Consider the following 23,434-nt stretch of genomic DNA (forward strand, 5'->3'; position numbering starts at 1 on the left):
TTGGGGGATTTTACCGTTTTGGCCTCGGGGACGTTTCCGGCACCCCGAGCTTTGGGATTAGTTTAATAAACTAAGGGTATACTTGGAAGACTTAGGAAAATTCTAGACAGAAAAGTGTAAACCAACCTTAACTTTCCTTCTCCCTCTCTCTTCTCTCTTAGCAAAGGAAGAACTTCTGAACTTGAGAGGGAATTGCTGGAATTAAGCTAAAATTTGGGGAAATAGTCTGGAGGATTAGCCCAGGAACTGATCAAGTTCTTAGCTAGTGCTAAAGGTAAGTGTTGAATTTTCGTTTCTAAGGTTATGAATTTAAAGAAAATGGCTGAGTTTTAAATTATTTGTGGTTTTGGAATTTAAGGTGGGATTGAGGCTTGAAACTTTGAAGATAGGTCAGGGGACTCTTGGAGAATCGATTCTACAGGTGAGGTAAGGTTTAAATTATAGTTTGATGGTTGAATTTGGGGGTTTTCATGGCTGGTTTTAAGTTCTGTGGGTTTGAAATTTCAGAAGTTGGAATTGGGGGTTTTGGTGAGTCTTAGGCTGGATTTTTGGTTGGATTGTGTTGTTTAAATCATCCTAATGTTGTTATAATTAATTGGTTTTGAGTTGGGGGCTTTGGGATGGTTTAAGGTGAGGTTTAGAGATTGAAAATGGTGTTTTTTTCTGGGTTCGAATGGTCGGGCCGCGGCATGGTTCTTGGTGAGCCGCGGCCCTTCGAAATTGTTTCATGCTGAAGAAGAAGGGCAGGCCGCGGCATGGCCCAAGCAATTTCGCGACCCTTACCTGTTTTTGAGCTGTTGGAGGTTCTGTTTGGGGGCCATGCCGTGGCATGGGTGGCCTATGCCGCGGCGCTTAAGGGATTTTGGGATTTTAAGATTTTAGGCTTGGGAATTTAACCTAGGGTGCTCGGGGTTGAGTCTTTTACCATATTTGGTGAAGTTCAATGTTCCGAGTACTAGAACTTGGCTTGGAAGCTCATTTAAGGTTGTTAATGGTGTCTTTCTTCATGGTTGTGACTAGGTGTTAAGCTAGGGCTCAAGGATCGGATCGCGCTCAAGGAGTATCGCCCGTAACTAACTCATCTGAAAGTTAAAGGTAAGAAAACTGCACCTGGTTGATTATATGAGACGGGACTAAGGGTTCCCTATTGTAAAAGCTTGAAAGAATGGTATTATGTCATGCAAGCCATTTAGTGAACCAAAGGCCTAAGGGTGCCAAGGGTCTCACTAGCGCACAGGGCGCGGCTCGGCCACTGGTAGCCGAGGACAGCTTATTATGCACTGAGCTTGGTTTAAGCGGGCCAGAGTCAGTGGGTTAAACAGAGGGCGCGGCCTAAGTCGTCGGCCCTGATTATTATGTGATATGACAGCATATGTGGTAGAATGTATCTTGTATTGGATTGTATATGCTGATTATCTGTTGTGGACTATCTAGTGAGTTTACATGCATACTGAGCTGTTTGTCTGTTATTATTGTTTGAGTTATCTATGATGTTTTCTTGCTGGGCCTTGGCTCACGGGTGCTACGTGGTGCAGGTAAAGGCAAGGGCAAGTTAGATCAGCCCTGACTGGAGAGCTCGGCAAGCGGAATGTACATAGCCAGGTGCTCGGCCGCCACGATTGAGGTCTAGGCAAGGACATGGAACCTAAAGACTGTCTGTTTTTCCTTAGTATGGCTAGTGGATACTTATGTACTTTTGGAAGTCTGTAAACTTATTTTAACTTTGTGTTTATGGGATCCCTTGTTTATTACAGTTTAAATATATGAAATGAGTCTTTTGAGACCGAAACCTTTTTAACCATAGATCTTACATGTCTAGTGACACGTTTTCAAATTAATGACTTGACTAGCGAGTCCTGCACCTTTTTAAGTACACAGTGTAGCGGTCTTGGCTATCCTAGGCGTTACATGTGCTAAAAAGTATTTTGATTGGAAGTACGATATTAAAGAACATTTAACGATTAATGGGCGGTATTAATTTCTTGCTAAAATTAACTCTCTTAATTAAATATATTACTAACATAAATTTTTTGCAGAAACGTTCTGGGATCAACAAGGAAAATAGGAAGAAACTAAAAGAGCTTAGCTATGGAGGTTCTCAATCAATCCCAGTACTGCGCTATAAAAAAGTTAGTTAATTAATTCTTTTTAAGTTTGTTTTTCTTATTTACGTTTAATTATTATTTTTATAAAAATATATGTACGTGATAGCGCAATTTAGAGACTGGGCAACTTGAGCCTATCCCGGATAGCTGGATGAATACTTCCCATAAATCAGGCACAGGGTGGGTGACTGAGGCAGCAAAAAAAACTTGGGTAGGTTAAGTTTTTTTAAACATTTTTCGAATTTTAAATTATTTGTTTACAATACATAATTACATTATACATTGTATCATAGGAGGAATTGCGTGCATATCGCGACACACAGTAGACACAAACAACTGATACGGAGAGTTCCACACCAGTTTCGAGTGCGCCTGAAGATGACGACTTATCTTTGGTACAAACTGTCTTCGGAAAACGACGTGACCACCAGAAAGGATATGGACGTATCTTTAACATAAGGGACCGAACTCCATTTACTATTGATCCTCCACAAACTAGAGATGAAGATATGTCTGAGATGAGAAAGCGTGTTCGATAATTAGAAGAGCACATCCGGACTCATTGTATCACCCCGGGATCTCAATGTGCCCCACCACCACCTGATGATCCTGATGTTGGAGCACTAACTCAGTAGGACTTATGTATGAATTTTATTACTATGGACTATTACATTTTTCATGTTTATGACAACTCTTTATTTTGATTTAGCAAACGTACTCTTATGTTTCTATTTATATGTTTAATATAAGTGTTTTAATTTTATTATATTATTTTATATTTAATTCAAATTAAATAAATCAATAAATAAATAAATAAGTGAATAAACATTACAAATATAAAAAAATTCTCAGTTCAGTCTTCTCGGTATAGCCCATCCTTATGACAAAATTGGACTGGTTGTGTTGAGAACATTGTCCACTCTATACCGATAACATTGTCCTCGGTACAACTTATATTGAGAACAGATTTAATGTTGTCGGTAGAAGTTTACCTCTACCGATGCGGCAATACCAAGGACTTATTGCTAAGAACATGTTCTCAGTAGAGGCTATACTGAGAACATTTAGGCTTATACCGACGGCATTTGTTCTCGGTATAGGCCTTGTTTTTTGTAGTGTTTGAAGATCACACATCAACCCATGGAATCTATCTTGCTATCTTTTTGCTCTTTATTTTTTTCTTTATGATTTCATTTGTCTTTAATGATTCAAAGCTTAAATTAAGTAAAAAGTTTAGTTAAAACACTAATACATGCATTTCGAATAAGTATGTGTTTGATTTTTTTTTTTTTTTTTGCAATTTTTTTTACAATTTTTTAGATTTGAAACATAAAAATTTATAGAAAATTCGATATACATTGATTTCTAGATCGATGGGCCCTTAAAAATCATGTTTTTCATGAAAAAATCTATCTGCATCGACAGGAACTCAATAGAACTCGGTACAATTAATAGAAAGAATATAACTTTTAAGTCTAGTGTGCCTATGAATTTTTTTTTTTTTAATATGGGTAATTTTTTGAAATCTACACGTATGATGTGTACACACATTTGTCATATTATTGATGATGATGAATTCCCTAGCTGGCCATTGATGATGATAAATTCCCTAGCTAGCTAATAATGATGATGATTCATTCATGTGATAATGATTTATAAAGAGATGGATTGAAGCGAGGCTTTGCATGGGCATACAATGGCGTAGCCTTAAAGAGAGAGCTGCCCTCTCCACTCCTCAGATCGATCTTCTCCACTTCTTGTGGAATCGTCCAGGTGAAACACTGCAACAGTCTTCCCAAAAGCATAACAGTCATGTTGGTCCCCAGCACCATTCCGACGCACCCTCTCCTCCCTGTCGAGAAGCTGATGAACCGCAGCTCCGATTCCCCCAAGTCACACTTGTTCTCCGGAAGATGGCGCTCCGGATTGAAGCGCAACGGCTGATCCCACACAGCTGGGTTGCGCCCGAGGCCGTGGCGGCTGAGGAGGACGTGGCTCCCTTGGGAATGAAGTAGCCAGTCACGGTGCAGTCGGCGGTGGACAGATGGGGAAGGTTGAAGGCAGTGACCGGGTGGAGGCGGAGAGCTTCTCTTGCGCAGGCCACAAGGTAAGGGAGTTGGGGGATGTCACACTCTTGGAGGAGTTTGCCACTGCCACTGCCAACCACTCTGTCGATTTCTTCAGTTGCCTTTTGAAGCATCTCTGGCTGGTTCAACATCTCTGAGAGTGCCCACTCTGCTGCACTGTATGAATTGTCAATTCCTGCTAAAAGCAATTCCTGCGTTTCCATACAAATTGTGTATTATGTATTTGTAACTCTTGTTATTGACATGTATATATTAACTAGTCTTTCGAATATATATATATATATGAGATCACCGTGACTTGTGCTCGGATTTAATCGTCCGACAAAAGCGGATTCCCGTCAGAATCTTTGGCCGAGATGAGAACATCCAGCAGGTCTGAAGGTTGCTTCTTGTTCTTGGCCTCAGCATGCTCGTCCTCTCTCCACTCTCGAATTCTCTCGCTGATTATCGAGTCTTGGTGGTTGTTGATCACTTTTATGGCTTCACTAACAGTCCTCTGATGACCATCCAAGTCAAACCACCGCAGCCATGGCAGAATGTCCGATACAGAATAGGCATAAGCATGCGACAGCAAAGTAAACAAAGCCTCCACGTGCTCTTCCTCTTCCTTCCCAGGGCCACCGTCCCCTCTTCGCTTCCCAGAATATCCTCTACCGAACATCATTCTCCTCAGTACCCCAGCCGCGTAATGCTTCGCGGCAACTTTCACATTCACCACTCCTCCTCCTCCTTCTCCACCGCCACTGCTAGCCAAGGCCTGTCTATAAACGAAGCGAACCAGATCATCAGCTTCCTCGGTTCTCTTCTGGAGAAGCCAAGCGAGCTTAGAGCGGTTGAAGAGCTCGGACACCAGAACTCTCCTCATCTTCTTCCACTGGTTTCCGAATGGAGTGACGACAGTGGCCTTGTAACCGCGGCTTATTAGAGAAGTGACCACCGTGTCGGGTCTGGAAGCGAGCACTGCGTCGTCGTGTTTCTTCAAGAACTCTCTGGCTATCTCCGGAGAGGTGACAATGATGAGATGCGTGGCCGTGCCGAGGCGGATACAGGCAATGTCTGTGTTCGTCTCCTTCATGAGACGGTGGATCCACTGGTACGCTGGTCTGTTCCGCAATATCTCCGGAATGTTTCCGAGGATCGGCCATGGAGAGGGACCCGGAGGAAGAGTAGTAGTAGTGGGCTGCTTCTTCTTATTACCACTAATATGTAGTAGTAATAATAACACTATTATTATTACTCAAGCTCTAGAACATCCTGGTTGGAAGAGTGCCATGGATGTTGAATTTAATGCCCTTACACAGAACAAAACCTGGTTTCTTGTACCGCGAGTGGAATCATACAATGTTGTGGGAAACAAATGGGTCTTCAAGGCCAAGTTCAATGCAGATGGGAGTTTTCAGAGATACAAAGCTCGTCTGGTGGCAAAGGGGTTTCACCAAAGACCCGGTATTGATTTTGGGGAGACGTTCAGTCCAGTGGTGAAAGCTTCCACTATTCGAATCATCCTAACCATTGCAGTAACTAAAAGCTGGACAGTGAGACAACTTGACATAAACAATGCATTTTTAAATGGTTTTCTGGAAGAGGCCGTGTATATGGAGCAGCCCGAAGGCTATGAAGACAAGCATAATCCCACGCACGTGTGCAAGCTGCAGAAATCGTTATATGGCTTAAAACAAGCTCCTAGAGCCTGGTTTGACAGTTTAAAGGCAACTTTGATTCGCTGGGGCTTTGTTATTTCAAAAGCAGATAACTCATTCTTTATCCTCAAGAAGCAGAAATTTGTAGTTATGGTGTTAATATATGTGGATGACATTATTGTCACAGGCAACAATAATACAGAGTTACAGGAGTTCATTGGCAGACTGAATAAAGTCTTCTCATTGAAGGATTTGGGTGATTTGCACTATTTTCTGGGTATTGAAGTGTTTAGAGACTCAACTGGTATTTACTTGAATCAAGGAAAATATATCAGTGAAATGCTCCATAAACTTAATATGCAGAGCCTAAAACATGTTCCTACGCCCATGGTCGCTGGAAGACCACTTTCAGCAGAGGATGGCGAAAAGTTAGAGAATCCCACGTTTTACAGGAGCATCATTGGAGGATTACAGTATCTTACGCATACACGACCCGACATAGCGTTTGCAGTGAATAAGTTGAGCCAATTTCTCAAGAGTCCAACCACATGTCATTGGAATGCCACTAAGAGGATTCTGCGATATTTAAAGGGTACTATAAACTGTGGCTTACATATTGGGGTCAGTGAAAACTTGAACTTAGTGGGTTATTCAGATGCAGATTGGGCATGTTGCCCAGATGATAGAAAATCTATTGGGGGATACTGTGTTTACTTTGATGAAACACTTGTTTCTTGGTCTTCAAAGAAGCAAACGGTGGTGTCTCGATCTAGTACTGAATCCGAGTATAGAGCACTTGCTCAGGTGACTGTAGAAATTGTTTGGATTGAATCACTTCTCAGTGAGATAGAATTTCGGCCACAACTTGTGCCTGTGATTTGGTGTGACAATATGAGTGCAGCAACATTGGCGTCTAACCCTGTTTATCATGCTCGTACCAAACATATAGAGCTAGATGTCCACTTTATTCGAGATCGAGTTCTGCAGAAGAAAAATCGAAGTTCGCTACATCTCCACTTTTGACCAAATTGCAGACTGTTTAACCAAGGGACTACCGCCTGCCAGATTCAAATTTCTTGCAGAAAAACTGGGCATTACAAACTCACCCTTAGGCTTGAGGGGTGGTGTTAAGGCATAATACAGGAGACTAATTAATATATAAATTAGCTGTCTATTTGTCTAGGACAAGCCAGTAAGGGTGACCACGATTGTATGCTTTTCCCTTTTTCACCTTTCTGTTTTGCCTTGTTATTTGTGCTTTCTGTTACATAGCCGTTTGGCTCATTGCCACACGTCAGTAGGCTAAAGGCCTTCTCCTTGGTTGTAATGATTGTATTCCTCATACAAAGATATATATACAGAGTACTCTGGCTCTCAATTCTTTGAGCTGAGTTTACAAATATTGTGTAAATACCATTTCTTAGCTATATATATACATAAATGATTCAGATTTGCTGTCAAAATCCCTGTCTCAAAGGATTCAGACATCTGTCTATTACAACACTCAAATCAGCTACTTCTCACGCGCCATGTCTTCACTCTATTAAAACCATTTGTTTATGCAATTTTTTTGTATTTATTATGCCCATTCCACACCATACCTAAATCTTTATCTTTCCTTGAGCTGAGCATAAAATTTTAAAAAAAAACTCAAGTACACCGATATTTTGATAACTACAAAAACTAAAATCAATAAAACCAAATGTCAAAAAAATCGTTAACGATGTAAACTGTCACTGTTCAGTTGGTTTGAATATCTATGTGGACCGACTGATTAAAACCGAAACTGACCAAAATTATAAATATATATAAGTTATGTTATGCTTATAGACTTTTATTCAAACTTTTTAATTTGTGTATGTAGTTATATTCTATGAATTTATGCTTTAAAAAAAATGCAAAAATAGATTCCAACAATTCAATTTTTTTTAACTAAAACTTTCTAAAAAATTATGAAGAAAAAAAAACAACTTCAGTTTGGTCGGTTAATGGTTTGATTTTTTTTCTTTAATTGGTTTGGTCGGTCGTATTTTGATTGCACCAATCCAAACTGAAAACCAAATTCTAAATTTAATAATATGAAAAAACTGCTCAAATCAACTAATGCTCCACCCTACGTGTTATTCTAAAGGAAACTTTTTTAGGGGCTTCTCAAGTAAATTTGTAAGTTGTAATATATTGTTATTTTCTCATTTTTGTATTTCTTTTTTTCTTTTTTTTTTTGGGAAAATCGTGAATTAATATTTCAACTTTATATTTTAAAAAAAATCAAAATTGTCTTGTCATTAATTTAATAAACTTTAAATTTTTGCCTTTCAAAATTATAGGTATATCTCTTCTATATAAAAAATGTATAGATATTTAAAAGTTTTTATTATTTTTTTATTAATTTTAACGAAATATTTTTATATTTAACGGTAGATTGTAAACATAACTTAAATTTAAATAAATAATTAAACGAATTAAAATAAAATATTTTAAAGATATTTTAAATAATTATTATTTAAAAATAATAAAACCATATATTTTGTATCTTAAATAAAATTTAATTAAACTTAAACTTAATATTATATTAAATATATGATGTAATGTCCCGAATTCTCCGATGTGGTTTAATGGCGGGATTGGTAGGCCAGGAGGGCCATACTTGCTTAATTATGCCATTAATTGATAATATGCATGCATATGTGAATTATATTATGATATGGTGTTATATGTGTGCATGTGGGTCCACATTTGAATATTATGATAATTTGGCCCGTTAAGGGTATATTTGTGTATTTGGGTGCGTATTGTGATTTGTGAATGAGATCTCATTATTATGGAGATATATTCGAGCTATTCGGCATGAGATGGTCTTATATATTGGATTAGCAGTTTTGTCATAATGGGGTCAATTATAGGGTAATATGAATGTTTATTTGATGATAAATTGGGAGTTATTGATATCATAATGAAATTCTGGAAGTTTTGACTATAATGTCCCCAGGAGTGTTTTCGGGGTCCCAAGCACTAGGTTTTATTTGAGGTTATTTAAGCTTGAAGTAGCTTATCAGATAGAACGTACGTTAGAAAACCTCGTTCTCTCCTTTGTTAGTTCGTTTTGCCATTCGAAGCCTTTTCGAAGAAATCTTGAGTTCTAGGAGTCGGAATCAAGCGAGGATCGAGGCATAGCGATCCTAGGAAAGATTAGAAGCTTCTTGACCGAAGGATTTGACGGAAAACAACCCAATCGAAGGTAATCTAAGTTTAAAGTTTTGAGCTTTTAGAATTTCTAAGCTTTGACTTGGATTTTGTGAATCGTTGAGTTTTTTGTTCGATTGAGCCTCGGGTTTTGATGGTTTTTGGCCATTGGGAAGGTTGGGAACTTTGATTTGATGATTTGGGGATGTTTAGGCATGTTTTTGGAGGCTTTGGGATGAAGGAGAACGTGTTTGGGGATGACTCTAGGATGGGGGCCGCGGCCCTGTTCTTGGGCGTCGCGGCCCTAGCTCGAAGAAGCAGGTGGGGGGAAATTGCCCTTGCTGGGCGCCGCGGCGCTTGCTCCTAGTGTGACTGGGGGCTGCGACCCAAGGTGCCAAGGCCGCGGCTCTTGGGCAGTTTTGAGCCCGTTTGCGTGTTTTGACCCCGGGAACATAGTTTTAGGCCTCGGGATTGTTCCTACTACTTGGATTAGTTTAGATTGATGTCCTGGAGCCTAGATATTGGTTTGGAAACCTATGTTGATCATTTTTATTGATGATGTCCTGTATTTGGTTATGATTAGGTGACCGCTAAAGGACTAAAGGTTGATCGTTCTCAAGGGTCGTTCTTTTAATCATTGTAGCTCGAATCTGAGGTAAGAAAACTGCACCTTGTGTATGTATAACATGCGTATTTGTTATTGAGGCATGTTGGTTGATAAATGTGGACATGGATTGCATATTAAATGCTAGTGAATGTTGTTTACTTGTATATGGTACTGACTAGTCAGGGACACTGACCTAAGAGTCAGAACCGGCATAAGCGTCCTCAACGCAGGGCCGAGTGAAGATTAGATCTAATCGATATCAGCGTTGAATGGCTCTAAGGCATTAACGTTGGATCGACCCTAAGGTCGATGAACTTATAAGCGCTTGTCTAGTCTAAGACTAGTTACTAGAGCCAGGGCTTAAGGCCCCGATGACTGCTTGTCACATGGCTAGGGAACAATGTTCCAGGGTTATGACTCTATGGTCATGAGGAAGGTTATGTTGGTGACCAGTCACCATGCACCTATCCTGTTTGAACTTATAAAAGGTTCACCTATCTGTTAAGCCCCGGTGACCCTATCGTCACAAGGCTAAAGGGAGCTAGACCCAACTTAGTGACTTTTGCCATTTTTTTTCCCTTTTTCTGGATTTCGGACCCCAAAAGCTTGGTTTTTGTTAAATCTTCCCTTCCAAAGAAGATTTAGTCAACAATAAGGTCTATTAAGGTATGCATTTATATATATATATATATATATTTTTCATTTTTATTTGTGTATAAATTTATCAATTTTTTTTCTTCTGTTTTGGTCTTCTCTAATGGGTTTTTTCTTTGTTTATTTTCAAGTGTTGCATTATTCACAAGTGGTTTTACAGGTATCACGGATTTTCTTTATAATTTTTTGGTTTTTTTTTATATTTTTTGCATAAATATATTTGAGGTTTTATGTATAATTTTTTTAATATTGTTAATACATTGTTATTTTTCATATTATATATATAATTTTTTATTATGTATTTAAAATAGGTAAGAATAATAATTAGTAATGAAAATTAGTTAAAAGTTTAGTGATATCCAATTTAGAGGAAATAATGTTGTGTAGTATTTTAGTAAAATACACATATAGCTTTAGAATTTAGTTAGTGTAATCATATGGATAAATAAGTAATTTATTAGTATGAAACTTTATTAATTTAATAGTTTATTTTTTAGGTATATAATTTTCCTTTTAGTTATAAAAATATGTTTGTATGAAAATATAATATTTGAGTGTTTGTTTTTTAGATTGGGTTAAATAATTTGTGTTAGATTATTAGATTTGGTTAATAAAGTTTGATTATTAGAGTAAGTTTTGTTTATTTAATTTGAATTTTGTTGTTGTTGTTAATTTTTTTATTCTTAGTGTTGATGAATATTGATGCTTTGTTTTTTATGTTAATTTTTAGTAGAATTATGATATTTTAAATAGAAAATTGAATGATTAATAAAATTTAGAGTAATAATTATAAATTATATAGTCATTTACAATGTATTTGTATTGCTTTGTGTATGTTCTGGGACTGGATATTTTTTTATGTGTTATTTGCAGGTTTTTAAATTTTGGGATATATGAAAATACTGTCGTTATGCTGTCCAATTTGTTATGTACTCAATAAAATTTCTAATTTAAGAAATAGTGAATTGATAAGTAGTATAATATATTTTTAATTATGATTAAATAAAATTAACAATAACATTATGCAACCAAATTTTAATAAAAATAAACATTAATCTTGAAATTTTATTTAAATAAGTAATAAATCTTAAAGTAATTATAACGATTTAAACAAATCTTAAAAAATTTGTGTAAATTTATAAAACTATTCAATAAAGCATAAGTAAAATATGTTATTTAATAAATACTGAATTAATATGTAAAAATAAAATTAACAATTATATTATTAGAAAACCAATTTTAAACACAATGTTAATCATTATTAAAATTAAAATTAATATTTGAAGTTAGAAAAAAATAAGTCAAATTTAAATAATTTTAATAATATTTACACTGAAATATATTATAGTTAGATATCATAAAACAACATAATTAACTTCAAAGAACATAAGACATTAAAAAAACATATTTAATTTTATTTGTTTTTTTCTTTGGTAATAAGAAATTATTACCAAAGATATGATAGTGTTATTATCACCTAGTGATAATTTTTTATTTTTTTAGTGTTCATCACAAGGAGTCTTAGACCCGTTCAGAGAGGGTGAGTCATTGAAGACTCTTAAATTTTCCTCTCTCTGAATTAGGACACACACAAATTGATTGTAAGTTTGATGATTAGTGTTCCGTGCAGTGCTACATTCATACAATGTCGATCGACAAGAGCTGGATTAATTTGACAGATCGATTATCCGATGAGTATGAGGCTGGTGCGATGGATTTTCTCCAGAGAGCTCGGCAGTGCGTTGACTCAAGGGGATTGGTGAAATGTTCGTGTAGGAGGTGTGTCAACGTTGAATCTCAGACGATTGATGTATTAGAAAATCATCTCTTTGTAAATGGTTTTCTACGGAAATATACCAATTGGCATTGGCATGGAGAGGATGAAATAATACCAATGAGGAAAGTGATAGATCAAAATGATGAAGATGAAATGATGGATGTTCTCAATGATGTTATGCAAAATGACAATGACGAATATGAAGAGAATGAGCGCGATCAAGAGATACCTACAACAGACTACAGGGGTGGGCAACATTATAACGATTTGTTTGCTGAGATTGAGGCTCCATTATTCCCCGGGTGTCAAAATTACACATCATTGAATTTCCTAGTGAAGTTAATGCATTTCAAAGTGTTGGGCAAAATTCCCAACAAAATATTTGATGGACTGCTGGAGTTGTTACATGATGCATTTCCAGCCCCAAATAAGCTTCCAAAAACGCATTATGCAGCGAAAAGGTTGTTGCGGAAACTTGGATTGGGCTACGAGTCAATCCATGTCTGCAAGCATGATTGCGCACTGTTTTGGAAAGAACATGCTAGAAAAAACAAATGTCCTGTTTGTGGGAAGGATCGATGGGTGGACAAGAACACCAAGGGAAAGAAAGTGCCTCATAAAGTGATGCGTTATTTTCCTTTAACCCCTAGGTTAATGCGAAAATATGCATCGAGGCACATTGCTCAACATATGAGATGGCATCACGAGAAACATATAAAAGAAGATGGTGTATTGCGTCATCCTGCTGATGGAAAAGCTTGGAAGGACTTTGACCGAAATAATCCAACATTTGCAATGGAACCCAGGAATGTGCGGCCTGGATTGGCTGCAGATGGATTCAATCCCTTTGGTAATATGAGTCTTTCTTATAGTATGTGGCCGGTTGTGTTGATGACCTATAACTTGCCACCATGGTTGTGCATGAGAGAAACTAATTTCATGTTGAGCTTATTAATTCCGGGACCTCATTCGCCAGGAAAAGATTTTGATGTTTTCTTAAGATCATTGATTGATGAGTTAAAAGAATTATGGGTGACCGATGTACAGACTCGAGATGCAGTCGATGGTAGTTTCTTCACTCTTCGGGCAGCTTTGATGTGGACTATAAACGATTACTCAGCAAGGAGTAGCCTTTCTTGATGGACTGGCCAAGGTTATCATGCTTGCTCTACTTGCAATGTGGCAACACCATCTATTTGTTTACAAAAGAAGGTTGCTTTTTATGGTCATAGACATTTTTTACCAATCAAACATGCCATTAGAAGGGACAAGAAGACATATGGTGTCGTTGAAAAAAGATTACCACCAAAGCCATTAACCATGCAAGAAATGTTCACACAAATGAGTTTTATACCCGATTCTCTTCCTGGTAAGCATGTCAATTATGGCGGCCAAAAAAGAAAGCGTACAAAAGAGCAAGTAGGTTGACGGAAAAAAAGTATATTTTTTGAGCTCCCATATTGGGCCAATATAATGTTGCGACACAATCTAGATGTTATGCATGTTGAGAAAAATGTGTGCGACAGTTTAGTAGGCACAATAGTTGGGTTGGAGAATAAGACCAAAGACACAGTTAGTGCCAGAGTAGACTTGGAGAAGATGAAGATGAGACCAGAGTTACAGCTGAGGAAGTTGAATGGTCGGATACAGAAGCCTGCGGCCAAATTCACTTTCACTGTTGAAGATCGCCAAAAGTTTTGTCGATTTCTTAAATCAGTGAAGTTTCCAGATGGCTGATGTTATTGCTCGATCTCACGGGGGTGATGGTGGAGGATGCGATCCTCCACGTGGACCGTCAGATATATCCCAGCTGATTGTGAATGAGGTAATACTTTACACATTGATATACTCCTTAAATTTTAACAATTAATCCATATTAATTTTAAAATATTGAATTTGCATACAATAGCGCCTCCAAACAAATGTGGACGCCATAAAGGATTGAACACGCGGGAAAAATGGGAACAGTTGGGGCGTCCTCTCCCTCTCGAGTGGGATGTGCGGGGGAGAACATATAAAGAGATCGGAGATTACAGTTCAAATTTCTCAAGAGAGCTCGGATTACTTGTTCGACAGTACACAGATCCGGACTGTCCTCAATGGTCAAAAGTACCAAATGCCTCGAAACAAAGAATACTTGCACATTTGGAAGTAAGTAATTTATGTATTTTTATGTTAATTCTCATTTTATGTTATATATCATATTTACTAATAAATGTTTGTAAATTAGGATGATTTGTTTGATATTGGGTGTACTAGATATGGAGAAGGGCATATGCTTGGGATCTTGAGAGGCATTGATACTTCGTGTGCTAAAAAGTATTCTGACTGGAAGTACGATATTAAAGAGCATTTAACGATTAATGGGCCACAAAATCCTTATGGTGGTTGCACGGATACGCAGTGGCAAAAAGCCATTGAATTTTTCCGACGCCCAGAAATTACGGTATTAATTTCTTGCTAAACTTAACTATCTTAATTAAATATATTACTAACGATAACTTTTTGCAGAAACGTTCTGTGGTCAACAAGGAAAATAGGAAAAAACTGAAAGAGCTTAGCTATGGAGGTTCTCAGTTAATCCCAGCTCTGCGCTATAAAAAAGTTAGTTAATTAATTATTTTTTAGTTTGTTTTTCTTATTTACGTTTAATTATTAATTTTATAAAAATATATGTACGTGACAGCGCAATTTAGAGACTGGGCAACTTGAGCCCATCCCGGATAGCTGGATGGATACTCACCATAAATCAGGCACATGCAGCCAAAAATACTTGGGTACGTTAAGTTTTTTTAAACATTGTTCAAAATTTTAATTGTTTGTTTACAAAACATAATTACATTATACATTGTATCATAGGAGGAATTGCGTGCATATCGCGGCACACAGCAGACACAGACAACTGATACTGAGAGTTCCACACCAGTTTCGAGTGCGCCTGAAGATGAAGACATATCTTTGGTACAAACTGTCTTCGGAAAACGACGAGGCCACCAGAAAGGATATGGGCGTATCCTTAACATAAGGGACCAAACTCCATTTGATTTTCGTCCTTCATAAGCTAGAGATGAAGAGATGTCTGAGATGAGAGAGCGTCTTCGACAGTTAGAGGAGCATGTCTAGACTCATTGTATCACCCCGGGATCTCAATGTGCCCCACCACCACTCGATGATCCCGATGTTGGAGCACCGACTCAGTAGGATTTATGTATGAATTTTATTACAATGGACTATTACATTATCATGTTTAAGACAACTCTTTATTTTGATTCAGCAAACATACTCTTATGTTTTTATTTATGTGTTTAATATAAGTGTTTTAATTTTATCCTATTGTTTTATATTTAATTCAAATTAAATAAATAAATAAATAAGTGAATAAACATTACAAATATAAAAAAAATTATGGTTTAGTCTAAACCGAGGACATTGTCCTCGGTATATCCCATTAAGATGACAAATTTGGGTTGGTTGTGCCAAGGACATTTTTCACTCTATACCGATGACATTGTCCTCGGTACAACCTATACCGAGAACATGTTGATTGTCGTCGGTAGAAGTTTACCTCTACCGACGCGACTGTACCGAGGACTTACTGCCGATGACATGTTCTCGGTATAAGCTCTACTGAGAATATTTAGGCTTATACCGATGACATTTGTTCTCGGTATAGACCTTGTTTTTTGTAGTGTATGGCAGCTATGGCAACGATGAAATGAGTGTTATGATGAGCCTAGCTGCGATGATGGCTAGCCGGAGGAGAACCCATTGGATTCTATATGATATGTGTAACAAGCCCTGTAGGCATTGGCCGAATCAAACAGTGTGCACAAGTGATATTGGGCCCATAAAAATGTGAAACTAAAAGAAAGAGCATGAAAGTAAAGTTTGAAAGTGCATGAGCAATAAATGAAATGCATAAGTATATAAGTCAGCATATTAGTATATGTGCACTACAAACTCACGACATTCATGTGTATGTATATTCATGAGATTTTCTTACTGAGCGTTAGCTCATTATGTTATTTTCCAACATTTTTCCAGGTGTGGCTTTAGCTGTTGAGCAACTTGTGGAGCACGGACTCAGTAGCAATGCAATAGTGGTTTAGAGTTTTCATATGGCTACATTAAATTTAAAGTATTCATACGTGTAATAATTTATACTAATAAGTTTATATAAAAGTTTTAAATTTTTCTGTATTTCTTCGTATCATTTTATTTAATTCTTTTGGTCAAGTGCTTAACATACTCGTACACCTTAGAATTACGAGTATGTGGCGGACGTACCCTACCTTAGGGTCGTCACAGTCTTGACCACAATTTTTTTTCATAATGGTGTTCATTGTATAGCAAATCTCTTGCAAGTTTTTGAAAAATTATGAATAATTAAAATGCCGAAAACAAAGTTCAAAAAGCTTGTTGTATGTGTGCTTTTTTTTTAATTATTATCATTATTATAACCTTGGTGTGATTATTTTTTTTATAAAATATCTAAATTATGTATATGAAAATTTATGTTTTGTGTAAAACTTTTTTTGGGCGATTACCTGTTTGAACCATTTATTTTTAAAAATTAACTTTTAGACCTCGTGTTTTGTCAAAATGTTAAATATGGGATTGGATAGATTGATTATTTGAACATTGTATTTTAGCCGATTACCTGTTTTGACCCTTTATTTTTATAAATTAACTTTTGAACCATATATTTATTCAAAAGGTTAAAAATTCTTTATAAAAATTAAATTATATATAATTTATGTTTTTTGTAAGGGTTCACACCATTTTGAACCTTGTATTTTAGCCAATTACTCGTTGGGGCCTTTATTTTAAAAGTTAACTTGTGGACCTCAAGTTTTGTTAAAAGGTTAAAAATAGGAATATATAGATCGGTTATTTGAACACTATACTTTGACCAATTACTCGTTTTGACTCATTATTTTTAAAAATTAACCTTTGGACTATGTATTTATTCAAAGTGTTAAAAATTCTTTATAAAAAGTAAATTATATAAATATATATCATTTATGTTTTACTTAAGGGTTTACACCATTTTGAACTTTGTATTTTTAGCCAATTACCCATTTGGACCCTTTATTTTTTTTAAATTAACTTGTGGACCTTGTGTTTTATCAAAATGTTGATTACTCGTTTGGGTCATTTATTGTTAAAAATTAACATTTGGATCTCGTATTTTGTCAACAGGTTCTAAAAAGAAATAGATAAATTATTTATTCATTATTATATATAGATACTTTTAATTGACATCTATCATTATTATTATTCTTATTAAAATAATTTTGAGAAAAAAGAGAAAATAGATATAGTTTTTTCCTTGATTAATTAATAGCCATAAATTAGGAAAGTAAAATAAAAAATGAGAAAAGTTCATGGTTATTTATATTTATAATTTAATTAAATAATTTTCGTAATTAAATATCTAATCAAGTTTGAATTCAAAATAAAAAAATGTGAAAAAAAAAAGATAGAATAGGTGTTTAGAGCAATTTTAGAGTGTCACATCATATAAATATATTAGAAAATATATCCGCCTTCGCATAATTTATTTTATAATAATTTTAAATATATATTTAAGGTAATTTTATATTTGTTTGATAAATATTATAATTTGAATTTATACATTTTGTAATTCAGCTATATATATTTAACGTAATTTTATATTTGTTTATATATACTAATATGATATATATATATATAAACTAACAATTTTAGATATACAATTTGTATATATACACATATATTCATATACATATATATATAGAGTGAGTGAGAGAGAGAGAATGAATACCTTGAAACTTAAATTATTGATTATTACTCACTTGAGTAATTGAGAGTCAAGTCATGAAGCTAAATAAATTCTTGATCAAATTAATATTATGTTTATATGTATTGATATTTTTAATTGTTAAGATATTTTGGTTTTGAATTTGAAATTTTTTACGTTTTAATAGCTCTTTAAATAAATTTTTAATCAAAATAATATCATGTGTATTATTTTTTCCAAAGGAACTCTATATCACCACACCATATAATCTTTTATATATCATTCCAAAGATTATGAACTGTGACTTTTTTTTTTTAAATGATGATAATATATATACATTTTTGTTACAATATATTTATCATTTTTTTCAATATATATTATATAAAAATATATGCTACAAAATTAAATATATAAATATAAATAATATATTAAGTATTAATATAAATTTGATAAACTCAAAAAAAAAAACTATTGGGTATTTTATTAAAAAAATATCTTATTATCTTATATAAATATCTAAAAAAATAACGCTTAACGTGTATGTGGTTATTAGTATATTATGTAATATATATTTGTAGTTTTTTTATTATTTTATTTTTTTTGTTAGTTTATTAGGTATTTAATTAAAAAAATATCTTATTTAAATATCTAAAAAGATAATGTTTAACATAGTTCTTTTATTATTTTATTTTTTGTTAGTTTATTAGGTATTTTATTAAAAAATATCTAATTTAAATATCTAAAAAAATAATGTTTAAATAATTATTAATAAAAATGAATAAAAAAATTAGATTAAAAAATAAAATAGAAACAATACTTGGGAGTAATTTTAGAGTGACACATCATCTCCTTGAATCTCTCATTTATATATATATATATATATAGATGCTATGTATTTTATTTCCTTTAACATTGAGAGCAATAATGTTAATGTGGTTTTCTATTTTATTTTTATTTCCAGAAATATTTTTTTAAAAAAATTTGTCATTTAACGTGACTGATTACTTTTAATAAGGATTTTTAACAATTGTCACCAAAAAAATTATACTTTTAATTAATTGAGATTAAATATTAATAAGGATTTTCAACTAATTTTATATTTAACCGATGAATATTATTGCTAAATTTAAATTGAGATTATTTTTCTTTTAAAAATAAATTGATATTATTTTTATTTTTATTGGACAAAGAATTTAGCATTAATTGATGAGAGAAAATTGAAAGCTCATTTAATTCATTTTAACGTTATCAAATAATTTTATTAATAGTTAATTAAATTAAATGAGGTATCGGATCTGATTGGTTCGCGATTAGAAAACTGTATTTTTGAAAAGTGGGATTCTGAAATGAAAATCTGAATTTAGTGACTAAAAACATGTTTCTGAAAATGTGATTGGTATTAAATTTGAAAATATAACAGAAACTGAATACGTGATTGGTTCAGCTGAAAGTAAAATTTAATTATATTGATAAATTAAAATTTAATAATAGTGCATTAATTAAATTCATAACAATATTACATTGTCATTAACTTTGATTTTTTTTATAAATTAAAGTTATATTTATTTAGGGCATGATTGGTTAGTGATTTAAAAATTGTATTTTGAAAAAGTATGATTTTGAAAAAATAATCTAGATTTAGTGTCTGAAAATATGTTTATGAAAATGTGATTGAATGTATTGTCCGTTAATTATTTTTTAGTTTTATAAAATTGAATAATTTTTTGGTAGAAAATCTAAAAATTGAATATGTAAATATTATTTTTTTTATTTTTGGTATAATAGTAATTGAAGTGAAATTTTTTTTTTATTTATTTGTTGTAATTTTTATTTGATCAATGAATTTTTTTAGCAAACATATTGTAAATTAGAATCAAATTATATTCTGTTATATGATTTTATAATTAATTATTTTACTAAATTTATATAGATGACTAAAAAAATTGATAATTGAAAATTTGAGAAAACGATATATTTGTGTTTTCAACTTTTGCCTTAGTTTTGGAGTTTAGATTTGAAAACACTTTTTCAAAATAATGAACCAATCAACTATTTTGGTGGGACCTACTTATTTTGAGTTTTCATATTTATAAAATTGTATCTCAATTGCTTACCAATCAAACCCTTAAATTAGTTAGTGAGATAGGGACGAGACAATAGATTTTTTTTTTCACTCACAACACTAATTTCTTCATCACAATCTTATTTCATACATCGATCTATTAGCTCTCTCTCTAGTTCTTCCTCTTCATTAATCTTATTATCATATAAGAATATGGAAGTTTCATCATCCCTAATTGTAGGGAACAAATCACACTACGTTTCTTCTTATCATAATGAAGACAGTATTACTGTTATGTTTTTCATAGCACTATTATTGATAATAGTGTTATTATTACTACTACATATTAGTGGTAATAAGAAGAAGCAGCCCACTACTACTACTCTTCCTCCGGGTCCCTCTCCATGGCCGATCCTCGGAAACATTCCGGAGATATTGCGGAATAGACCGGCGTACCAGTGGATCCACCGTCTCATGAAGGAGATGAACACAGACATTGCCTGTATCTGCCTCGGCACGGCCACTAATCTCATCACTGTCACCTCTCCGGAGATAGCCAGAGAGTTCTTGAAGAAACACGACGCAGTGCTCGCTTCCAGACCCGACACGGTGGTCACTTCTCTAATAAGCCGCGGTTACAAGACCACTGTCGTCACTCCCTCCGGAAACCAGTGGAAGAAGATGAGGAGAGTTCTGGTGTCCGAGCTCTTCAACCGCTCTAAGATCGCTTGGCTTCTCCAGAAGAGAACCGAGGAAGCTGATGATCTGGTTCGCTTCGTTTATAACCAGGCCTTGGCTAGCAGTGGCGGTGGAGATGGAAGAGGAGGAGGAGTGGTGGATGTGAAAGTTGCCGCGAAGCAGTACGCGGCTGGGGTAATGAGGAGAATGATATTCGGCAGAGGATATTCTGGGAAGCGAAGAGACGGTCGCCCTGGCAAGGAAGAGGAAGAGCACGTGGAGGCTTTGTTTACTGTGCTGTCGCATGCTTATGCCTATTCTGTATCGGACATTCTGCCATGGCTGCGGTGGTTTGACTTGGATGGTCATCAGAGGACTGTTAGTGGAGCCATAAAAGTGATCAACAACCACCAAGACTCGATAATCAGCGAGAGAATTCGAGAGTGGAGAGAGGACGAGCATGCTGAGGCCAAGAACAAGAAGCAACCTTCAGACCTGCTGGATGTTCTCATCTCGGCCAAAGATTCTGACGGGAATCCGCTTTTGTCGGACGATGAAATCCGGGCACAAGTCACGGTGATCTCATATATAAATATATATATATATTCGAAAGACTAGTTTATATATACATATATTTATAGATATATTGTAAGGATTTGAATAAAGGTACCATATTTAACATGAAAAGACGACACATGCATGCACTTTAACTTGCTAGCTAATTTATCAGGTTACTAATTTATCAAATAAGGATAATGATTACGTACATATTACACACTAATGTATATATATGTTGTCACATGTCAATAACAAGAGTTACTAATGCATAATACATAATTTGTATGGGAACGCAGGAATTGGTTTTAGCAGGAATCGACAATTCATACAATGCAGCAGAGTGGGCACTCTCAGAGATGTTGAACCAGCCAGAGATGCTTGAAAAGGCAACTGAAGAAATCGACAGAGTGATTGGAAATGGCAATGATAAACTCCTCCAAGAGTGTGACATCCCCCAACTCCCTTACATTGTGGCCTGCGCAAGAGAAGCTCTCCGCCTCCACCCGGTCAACGCCTTCAACATTCCCCATCTGTCCACCGCCGACTGCACCGTAGCTGGCTACTTCATTCCCAAGGGAAGCCAAGTCCTCCTCAGCCGCGTCGGCCTCGGGCGCAACCCGGCTGTGTGGGATCAGCCGTTGCGCTTCAATCCGGAGCGCCATCTTCCGGAGAACAAGTGTGACTTGGGGGAATCGGAGCTGCGGTTCATCAGCTTCTCGACAGGAAGGAGAGGGTGCATCGGAATGGTGCTGGGGACGAACATGACTATTATGCTTTTGGGAAGACTGTTGCAGTGTTTTACCTGGACGATTCCACAAGGAGTGGAGAAGATCGATCTGAGGAGTGAAGAGGGCAGCTCTCTCTTTAAGGCTACGCCATTGTATGCCCATGCAAAGCCTCGCTTCAATCCATCTCTCTATACCTCCTTATCACATGAATGAATTATCATCATCATTATGCAGCTAGGGAATTCATCATCATCAATAATATGATCAAACTGCCTTGGTTATAATTAAGTATTGTCCTTTGTTTTGTTCTGTTTTTTATGTTCTCTCTTGAATAATTATTTATAATTAAGTACTGTCCTTTGTTTTTTTTTTTTGATGAATAAGGATCAATTTATTGCTCAACAATGTCTATTACAAACTCAAGAACAAAGGCCTAGACATGGCTCAATTGCTCAAACCAATTACAATCACTATGACTAGTTTTCTCATTTTTAAAAAGAGAAAACCTATTACAAATTCCTCTTTTAATTTTCTGTACAAGAGTATAAACTGTATACACATTATCATTCCACAGAGTATTTTTCCTAGCTTCCCAAAGATTATATACAAGGCTATTCACAATGGCAAGATAGAACTCTCTTCGGAATTTGGAATGCTTCGACCTCTTGATCTTTTTGATACATGCTTCAAGCTCCAATTTATGCACATTGAAATCTGCCCAAGTAAAGATAATTTGAGCCACAGTAGAGCTAAAGTGACATCTAAAGAAGAGGTGAAGATGCGACTCTAAATGAGCACCACAAAAAAGACAATTAGCATCAACAATCTGTCCAATTTTAAGAAGTCCCTCTCTAGTTTGTAACCTGTTTAAACAAGCAAGCCAAGTGATGAACTTGTGCTTGGGAGTACTTAGCCGATTCCAAATGGAAGAGAACCAAACCTTCTTGACATTTATAAGTGATGAACTGTCCTTTGTTTTGTAATAGAATAATTATTTATAATTAAGTAATGTCCTTTGTTCTGTTATGGAATAATTATTTTTAAAAATGCTTTGGATTTCATCTCGATACATATATAGGATAATTCTATCGAGCCATCCATACTTTTTGTGTTTACAGATTCGTTAATAGTTTTCGGCACGATTTTTTTATGACATTGTATATTATAGTTATTTAAAGCATTCTGCAAATTTTTACAAAATTCTGAATAATTTACAATACTGAAAACTAAATTCAAATAAGTTGTTTTTCACTCGCATAAAAAAATTAATTACGTGTACAACATCTAAGTTCAAATATGTATGCACCATAAAATTATCATATATATATATATATATATCTTTTATATAATAGGTGTGTAAATAAATGAAATTTTTAGTTTTAACGGTTTTTTATTTTTTTAATGTTAACTTTAACGGAATATTTTTATATTTAACAGAATATTTTTATATTTAAGGGTAGTACCCACAAGAAATTATATATTATATGTTTAATGTAATATTAAATATTATACGTAAATTTTAAATTTAAGTTTCTTACTAAATTTTTTAAAAAAACAATTTGTTGCTAATTGA

The 23,434-nt window shown here is 34.7% G+C and overlaps 1 protein-coding gene and 1 pseudogene across 1 annotated transcript; one reads left to right on the plus strand and one right to left on the minus strand.

The window, feature by feature from the left end:
- Positions 1-3,624: 3,624 nt before the first annotated feature.
- Positions 3,625-5,465, minus strand: LOC133817995 (tryptophan N-monooxygenase CYP79A68-like; annotated as a pseudogene).
- Positions 5,466-20,110: 14,645 nt separating this feature from the next.
- LOC133818105 (tryptophan N-monooxygenase CYP79A68-like) lies at positions 20,111-22,139 on the plus strand. The gene is made up of 2 exons (XM_062250812.1): positions 20,111-21,151; positions 21,430-22,139. Exons 1-2 carry the CDS (start codon positions 20,111-20,113, stop codon positions 22,072-22,074), a joined length of 1,686 nt encoding a protein of 561 aa, XP_062106796.1. The 3' UTR covers positions 22,075-22,139.
- Positions 22,140-23,434: the final 1,295 nt, after the last annotated feature.

This window comes from Humulus lupulus, chromosome 2 (genome assembly GCF_963169125.1).
Source record: "Humulus lupulus chromosome 2, drHumLupu1.1, whole genome shotgun sequence".
Classification (NCBI taxonomy): Eukaryota; Viridiplantae; Streptophyta; class Magnoliopsida; order Rosales; family Cannabaceae; genus Humulus; species Humulus lupulus.